The 8,935-nt window shown below is 53.7% G+C and overlaps 1 protein-coding gene across 1 annotated transcript; it reads right to left on the bottom strand.

Annotated features, from left to right (window-relative positions):
- Positions 1–5,823: 5,823 nt before the first annotated feature.
- On the bottom strand, positions 5,824–7,510 carry ASPRV1 (aspartic peptidase retroviral like 1). Its single transcript, XM_045549784.1, has one exon. The coding sequence runs from the start codon at positions 7,473–7,475 to the stop codon at positions 6,387–6,389; it is 1,089 nt and encodes a 362-aa protein (XP_045405740.1). The 5' UTR covers positions 7,476–7,510; the 3' UTR covers positions 5,824–6,386.
- Between the last annotated feature and the right edge of the window lie 1,425 nt (positions 7,511–8,935).

An 8,935-nucleotide genomic window follows, 5' to 3' on the forward strand; every position in this document is an offset into this window, starting at 1 on the left:
AAATGGCATTTCTCACTTCAATACCTACGAGTTTGTGGACTGAGGCTCAGATCCATCACAAACACAGATGCCACCGTGTCATGTCACTGCCCACAACCCTGCCCTGGCGCTGCATTACCTAAGGATGAAGACCCCTAACTGCCCACAGCAGAGGAAGCAGGTGCCTGGTCTCGACTACTGCTCCCAGGGCAGACATCACTAATCAATCATGGCGTCGCCTGGCTGTGTCTGAACAGTCCCAGAATCCTTGGCACCACTGCCCACCGGGCAGCCACGTGGATCTGAATTGGTCCTGGAGAAGTCAGGTGTGTTCTCCATTTTAAGACCCATGTCCACCTTCACCCCTACCCTCCTCCCCAACACATTTTAATTCTTCTTAGATCAGGATATACCATTGACATGTGCCTTTATATTACAGGGTTTTTTTTCCTCCAAATATATTTTTAAATTTATTTGATAAGTGAGTGCATCTTAGAGCTTGACAAATGAGGCATCTGCTTCCCTGGTCTCTGGGAGATTCCACAAAGACCATGTGGGACCATCCATGCCTGGCCCTCTGTCCTCTCCTCTGGTCACCCTGTTAGCTGATACCAGCTGGTCCTTGCCTCCCCACTTTCTTCTCTTTCCTCCCTCTACCCCACGTCTTCCTGGGAAACACACACTCACTCATCTTTCAAGAATGAGCTGAAAGGTCCCCTCTAGGGAGCCATACCTAACCCCCACCCAGGTAGATGACATAACCTGCCCCTGGTCCCCTGGTCCCCTGGTCCCCTGGTCCCCTGTCCCAGCACAGGCCTGGCTGCCTCCTGCTCTGGGCTGTAAATCCCTAGAGGGCAGGGCTCGCTTCTCACCTCCCCGGTGCAGGGCGGGGCACCAACAGGAGCTCAAGAAGCATCCCACGTGTGCCTCGGAGAATTCTCCACAGTCCAGGCTCAGAGAGTCGCCGGCCCACCAGGCTTGGTGGATGCTGAGCCGCAGTATCGGAGCAGTCAAGACTTGAGAGCCAATTTATCAACCGGAAATGGAAAACAGCTGGGTGGAGTGGACGGTCACAGTGGCCTGACCAGTGTTTGCCCTCCTTGCGGCCCAGCCAGGACGCTCCATTACCCAAAGTTGCTTGGCTACGGGGGACTCAGTACAGGATTAGTGACTGATGGGCCTGGAATGTGGAATAGCGCCAGCTCTGACAGCTGCCTCAGTGTCTCCTCACAGCAGCTGAGGACCAAGTGGGCTGGCCAGGTCACCTCTCTGGCACATGACACTTCCCTCAGCATTGCCTCAAGGGAAGGACTTGTGGGCTCCAGTCTCTGACTCCAGTGGCCCTCCTGATGGACACATCCTGTCCTCAGATGATGTCACACCTCCGGACCAGTGCTCACGGCAAGCACTGCACACCTGGGAGGCCTTTGCTCTCCTTCAGAGGACTGCGTTCCGTTTCATCACTTATCCTGCTCATTTGCTGCCAAGGACCGCCTACACCTGGCACTGATCAGGGTTGCTTGCAGGTTTGTTTTTCACAGGTGCCTGGGTTAGCAATGCTGAAACTACTTTCTGGGTATTCTAGAATTGAGCAAAGAGGTAACCTGGAGCCAGATTTCTCATTATTAGAGAAAGAAGTTGCAAATCTGGAAAGGGGGAGGTTAGAATAAGCCCTCTACGGCTGGGTTGGCATTGGAGCTAGCAGTTAAGAACTCACACTTTTGATATATAGAGAAAGAGAGACATAGAAACATATAGAGAGGCACTATGGGTTTTTTCTTAGCTCTGACCACTGAGAGGTCCTAGGAGCAATGACATCCCGGTAGCAAGGAGCACACCTGACACCCAGATGATGGTTTCTGAATATCAGGTGCCACTGAAAGGAACCAGGGCTCCTGGAAGAAATGGCTGGTCCCAGGGCTGGTGCAAAGAAATGATAATATGAGCCTGCTGGAACGTCTTGTTGTGCCAGAAAATAAAGAAGGGCTCCAATTATGATGGGAACATGTCCCAAGAAGACAGGAGCTAGTTTGAAGCAGCCCCCGTGGCCAAATCTAAAACAATTTTGGCATCAAAATAAATAATGATAGTAACTGAGTATAACTCATTGAATAAAATAAGACTCTCAGAGTCCACGATGATGTAAATCAACCAATAAATAAATAGGGAAAGCTTTTCTTTAGAGTTGAGTGCCAACTAGTAAGTGTAGAAGGCTAGAGTTAGAAAATGCCCGTTTGGTAACCATCACAGTGGTAATCAGTTGAGGCAAAGACCATCAATGGATGCTAAATTTAGCAGGTGACAGTCTGATGAGACGCCGATGAGGATATTTGTATGGTCTCAGGGGGTCTCTCCACAAGACTCATGACAAGGGGAAAATAGTCACTTTACAGTGGAGAAACCTGGCAGACAGCACTTTGACCAAGTGATTACAGTGAACATCACCAGTCAAGGAACAAGTCGGCGTCCCGTGCCAGGTGGTGTGATGTGATGTGCTGAGGACACTCACCACTTCTGGGTACTCCTGCCCACAATGCATAACCGGAGTCTAATCATGAGGAAACATCAGATTCACCCCGAGCTTTGTAGAACAACTGGCCAAGTCTCTTCCCAAATGTCAAGGTCATGCAAACAAAGACAGACTGAGGAAATTCTTCAGGTTAAAGGAAACTAAAGACACATGACAACTACGTGCAATGTGTAGCTACGTTTTTGATCCTGGACTAGAAAATAATTTTTGAGGTCTATAAAGGTTATTATTGGGATAATTGGAAAAAATTGGAATAAAGTCTGCAGATTAGATAACAGTAGTAGTATATCAATGTTAACTTCCTGATTTTGATAACTGTATTGTAGTTATAGTAATATAAGAGAATGTCCTGGCCTCATGTCATCCTCCTGCCTAGGCCTCCCAAAGTGCTGGCATTACAGGCGTGAGCCACTGCACCCTGCCGGAAACTACACGTTGAAGTATTTAGAGATAAAAGTGCATCACATTTGCAGTTTTCAAAAGTTCATATACATATAGATACAGAGGAAGAGAGAATGGGAATGAGAGAAATGATAACGTGAACTGGTAAAATGTTAGTATTTGGGGAAACTGGGTGAAACATAGGGAAATTCTTGTACTACTCTTGCAACTTTTCTGCAAGTCTGAAATTAAGGGGTAAATTAAAATAAAGGTTTGCTGTATGAAATCATAGGGAATTATCCAGCATAGTCTGGGAAATGAGTAGGCAGGCATTCGGCATGGGGTGGTCATTATTAGAGAAGGAGGCATCTTGCAGGGGCCCTTAGTTGCTCCTTAACTAGTGTAGAGGCATTGTAATAGAATGTTCTGGGCCAGGGCTTTTCAAACTTTCACATGCCCAAGAATTGCCTGGAGATCTTGTCTAATGCAGTTCCTGGTGCCTGTCTGGGTGGGGATTGAGATTCTGCATTTCTACCAAGCTCCAGGTGACGCTGCCTTTCTGCCAGTCCTTTGGACAGCAAGGGGTAGAATCCACTGGAATTTAGACCAGGGTTCCCAGGCTTGCCACACATTAGGACCACCAGAGGAGCTGCCAGCCACCATCTTCCCAGGAGATTCTAAGTGCTCCAGGATGAGACCTTCACTTTGATCCCTGCAGCCGCCTTTCCATCATCTCAGACTCAGACCCAAAGTGTAAATACTGCCTCAGCGTCCCAGCTGGAGTCTCTGCTGCTGCTTCACTGCATCCTACACCCAGAAGCCAGATGAATCTTCCTGCTCCTCCACAGTTCAAACACCTGCCGGGTAAGTCAAGTGCGAACTCCTCACCCAGGCGGCAAGCCCTCTGTGGTGTGGCCATAACCCGCTTTTCCTGGCTTCTCTCCCAGGCTCCTCCTTTGATGCCCAGCTCCCAGGAGAGCGGCCCCGGTGCCACCTTCACGCACCTGCGTTTGTGATCATCACTCTCACACCCACCAGCTCCTTCCTGTCTTAGTCTCATTTGGCTCTCCAGGTAAGAAGCACCACGTGGTCCCCTCCTTCCTGGGGCCTGGGCAATGGATGTCACAGACCCCTCCTCTCTCGCTGGGCCCACTTGGGGTGCTCACGCTCTCTAGGAGAGGTTGCTGGTGGGCAGCCAGGAGAGCCAGGGCTCAGACGGGCTCCCCTCACTTAGAGCACATCCATAAGAGGAGGCTGTCGGCTGCTGGGACACAGGCATCCCATTCGCAGTTGCCCAGGACAGGGCTCAGCTCCCTGCTGTGTGTGGGGATGGGCAGGGAGGGGATGGCTTGGGTGTCGCCCTGGAATTCTGGCTTGGCCACCCAATTCCTCCGTCTCCTCCCCACCTCCCCACCCACCCACTTACCCACTCTTCACCCTCCCTCTTTCCGCCCAGCACGTGGCTGAGATCTGAAGGACCTAGAGGAAAATAGGTCATGGGGAGGCGCCACCTGGGTTGTTCCCTCAGGAGAGGGCTTGGCCTAGGAGAGCAGCAGCATTTGTTAGGCCAGCAGAGAGGGGGGTTGAAAAACAAATTTGAGGAGGGGATGGGGGACCTGGGAAGCACCAGGCGACCACCCCCTTCTCCAGTTCTCCCAGCCCCTCTTCCTCCTGGTCCCACACCTGCCCTTCCCTCCACACGCCCTGTGGCTGCCGAGCTAGTACCAGTTCAGTCGCTGAGCTATCCGGTGAGGGGGCTTCAGCACAGCCTGGGGATTAGGGGCTGAGCCTGCCTCCCTTCCCAGGAGAATCACAGCTGGAATCAGGGGAAGAAGGGCCCGGGGAGGGGCAGCCGTTCCTGGTTCAGATCAGCTCCAAGAAGTCTAGAGGTCTCACCCCTGCCTTCCGCTCCCGCTCAGACTGTTTGTCTCTCCCTCAGGAGTTGTCAAGATGGAAACTTCCAGGAGAGGTTCATTCCACCCTGGGGAAGGGAAAATGGCCCTTCATGCCTCCCATGAAGAGACTCTCAAAGCTTTGTGCCCCCACCCCCATCTCCCTCCAGGTCCTGGGTCCCCGCGTATCCCTGTCTCTGGCCTTGTGCCAATCTCCCTGGGCCCAAGGTCAGCTTGGAGGGTGTGGCCATCCTCCCCTGAGAGCTGCTCCCCTGATGTGCTTGGTGGGGTGGCCTGAGATCCGGAGCACATCTGCTCCTCTGTGGAGATTTCGGTCTGCTCAGTTTCTCCCTTTGGGTTGGGGGTTTTCAGAGCCCCAGCCCTGCTGAGTTCCAGAGCAAGAGGCGGGAACTTGGAAGCAAACATGAGGTGGGTCCTTAACAGAGATGAACACCCCTGTCTGCATCTGGGAATGTCCTCCGCTTTATCGGGACTTGCTAGTTTCAGGCTCCATCCCAAGTCCCTGCAGGAAGAAGCTGTCATCCCACCACGGGAGCCCCCCACTGCCACCAGAACGCCCTTGGCTGCCCTGCGCAGGTCACCACTTGTCTCCTGGCCTTGCTTCCTGCCTCCAAGTCCTGGCTGTCAGGGCGGCTGTGAGAACCGACGTGCCTGGCAGATACCTTCTCATTTGTTTACGACAACCACGATTTTCTAATCCCCAATCAAGACAATTCACATACACCTTTAGGGTCACTTTGGGGCATCAGGGGCAATTTGGATGCTAAATATTATAGATTGAAATAATTAGAAGAATTATGACTAGATTGGAAAGGATGAGAGGATTTATGAAGTCAAAATATTTTAAATTGAGGCTGTCTTAGAAAATCCCAGCTATGCAGCCATTGGTTATATCCTCTTGTCTCTCCAGGCTAGGCTCTCAGTAAATACTTGAATCTTCCTGACTTTGACATTGACTCCCTGCTTCCCCCACCCTCTCACATTCCATTCATCCCCAATCAACACCTTACGTGGTTTTCCTGTGAATCAATCTTTATTGGTTTTAGAAGCAATTAAATTATTGGCACAACGCTCAATGGGTTTCAAAGCAAATGACAGAAGGAAAATACCACTGCACAGGTGGGAAGATTCATCAGGGGAGTGTCCCAGAGCAACTGTGACCCTCGTGTGCCAGCTGGCCCTGGCTCCTGAGGACGCCACAGCCAGGACCCAGCCCAGCTGAGACGGGCTTTGAGGACCTGAAGGTGACCAAGCCACACCACAGGGGATCCGAAGGGGTCCAGTCTTCTCAAAGGCAAACATTTCTAGCCTCCTTGGAAGCTCCTCCAGCCCTCCAGTCTTTGCCATCAACAGCAGCACGACAACCGTGGGGCCCCTGTCCCTCCAAGCCAGCCTGCTCTCCCTCACCTGTGCCAGTGGAAGCCTCCCCCCAGGGGCAGATGAAGGCTCCTGCCGAGGGAGGGGGAGGGAAGGGCAAGAGTTGATTAGAGGGTTGGCCACGCCCAGGGACTCCCCTGGGGGCGTGCACCCCCGCCATGGGGGGTCTTCCCACCAATATTAGGGGCTGAAGAAAAGGGGGCTTCTCAGTGGGAATGCTGCTCCCGCCCCTCCTCTGAGGAGGGGTCCTCCTCTATGAGCTCCAGGTCAAACTCATCTTCCAGGGACCCTCCCACAGGCAGAAGGCGGAACTTCTTCCCTTTCAGGGTGCACGTGCGGTGCTCGAAGTCCAGGACGGCGTTGTGGTCCTGGAGCACGTCCGTGCCAATGATGGCCTCCTCGGCACTTGCATTGGCCACTAGGAACTGCGCCTTCAGCTTCAGCTTGCCCAGCGACACCGCTGTATCCCAGACGCCCAGGATCTTCATTTCAGCACCGTTGGCCACCTTCACCACATTCTCAAAGGGCCGCAGGGTGTCCAGATCGCCATCGGTGACCTCCTCCCACAAGCTTGGGTGCACCACGGAGACCTGGGCCCCGGAGTCCACCAGGAACCTCACGGGCACTTTGCCAATCTTCCCCTTGAGGTAGTAGCCCTTACCCATGCTGTTGGCAAAGACGATCTCTTTGGGCAGGGAGCTGGGGGTGACCCCAGGGACCCCGAAGGCCTTCAGGAGGGTCTCCTTCACAGTCCCATAGTCTCCCTGGTCCTGGGAACTGAGCGCACTGTAGACCTCCAGGGCGTCTCCCCTGAGGGACTCTTTCAGGAACCTTAGTTTGGTGACGTGGTCCCAGTGGTTGAGGTCGTTGATGACCTCAAAGCGGTGCAGCCAGAGGCTTGGGGCCACATTGGCTCCATCAAAAGGCTCCGGGACGAAGGCATGCTGCCGGCGGCCTTCCTGGCTCCTGGCTCCGCTCCCAGCCATCCCTCTGCTCGCCTCTGGAACTTCAGCAGCAACCCACGCCAAGAAGAGAAGGCCACAGAGCAGTGTCGGCGCAATCACGCTGGAGAACGAGGTATCTCGAAGCAGGGTGTTCCTTACTTGCCCGGCCTTGGGCAAGCAGCAGGGAGCTGGCCACGGGTGTCTGACTGACTGCTGGGGCCAGAGGCAGGTGCTGCTGTGGCCTGCTGGCTCTGCAGAGGCTTTTTGATGCCCAGGCTGGGCCCCCAGGGCTCCCCATTCTTCTTTGTTCTGGAAGCTCCGCCCCTTCTCGCCCCGCCCTCCTGCCAGCATCTGGCCTGACGAGCAGGATGGGTGCCTCGCCCTTGCATCCATGCACAGACTGACACAGGCCAGCCCACGTCCCAGCAAAGGGCAGCCTCTGTCAGAGGGGGCCTGCCTGGGTACCCTCCCCAGCCTGTGTCCCACAATAGCAGATGAGGACACCGAGCATGTGATGACATTCAGATGTTTGTCATCAGCTGGAGAAGGAAGGGGGAGGCAGAGAGCAGAGGCCCAGCAGCTTTTAGACCCAGGAAGCCCCTGTTGGCCTCATCCCCAAGTGACTACTTTGAGTGGTCAAAGGAAAGGAGCTGACATTTGTTGAGCTCCTACTATGTGCCAGGCACTGGGAAATGTCTGTCATACATTCTGGGTCCTATAAGGTTTCCTGGAGAGAGTGACAGAGGAGGGCCCCAGAATCGAGAATGCACAGAATGGCTATTTAAATGAGAGAGGAGACACACACTCACAGACACCCATGCACGATCATTTTGAAGGAACTCAATTGCTGCAGTAATTTTCCCTTTTTTTTTTTTTTTTTGAGACAGAGTCTCACTCTGTTGCCCAGGCTAGAGTGAGTGCCGTGGCATCAACCTAGCTCACAGCAACCTCAAACTCCTGGGCTCAAGCAATCCTCCTGCCTCAGCCTCCCGAGTAGCTGGGACTACAGGCATGCACCACCATGCCCGGCTAACTTTTTCTATATATTTTTAGTTGTCCAGCTAATTCTTTCTAATTTTTTAGTAGAGACGGGGTCTCGCTCAGGCTGGTCTCAAACTCCTGAGCTTAAACGATCCGCCCATCTCAGCCTCCCAGAGTGCTAGGATTACAGGCGTGAGCCATCGTGCCTGGCCAATTTTCCCTTACTGATCATCCCTTTTCGGGGCTTGGCCTTGGGCAGTGGGTTCTCATTAAGGCCCAGAAGTGGGCTGGTGCAGACCTTGAACTTCTGGGAGTGGACCCCAGAACCCATGACGGGGCCCCAACTGTGGGCGGCCCCTGCTCAACTCCACACTGCTGTCTCCGCCCTGCCTGTTCCTCTCGCTTTCCAAGAGCCCTTCCAGGAGCCCCTTCCCAGGACGGCAGCTCTTCCTCTCCTGCCCCCACCACCCCTGCCAACCTGGTCATTTATGGAAAAAGGAAGGGGGGAATTTCACTCCCTTTTCATCCTGAAAGGAGAAACATCCGCCATGTTCATGATGCCGGTGCTGAGGGCCTGGAAGGCTCCTGCTGGCAGAGACCACCCGTGCGACCCTCAGCTGCCGCAGGTGGTCCCGCAGCTGCCTGCAGAGATCTGTGAGTCCCAGGGCTGTAGGCCTGAGCTGGCCTGTGCAGGGGCTGTTGAAGGGATCCACTTTTATGATCCCATTCAAATGTCACCTCCTCCATGGAGCCTCCTAACTCGTCCCTAGCACAGGCACCCACTTCTGGTTGAAGGCGCATTGCAGGGTGCTCTGCTGGGTGTTCACAAG

This window comes from Lemur catta, chromosome 4 (assembly GCF_020740605.2).
Source record: "Lemur catta isolate mLemCat1 chromosome 4, mLemCat1.pri, whole genome shotgun sequence".
NCBI lineage: Eukaryota > Metazoa > Chordata > Mammalia > Primates > Lemuridae > Lemur > Lemur catta.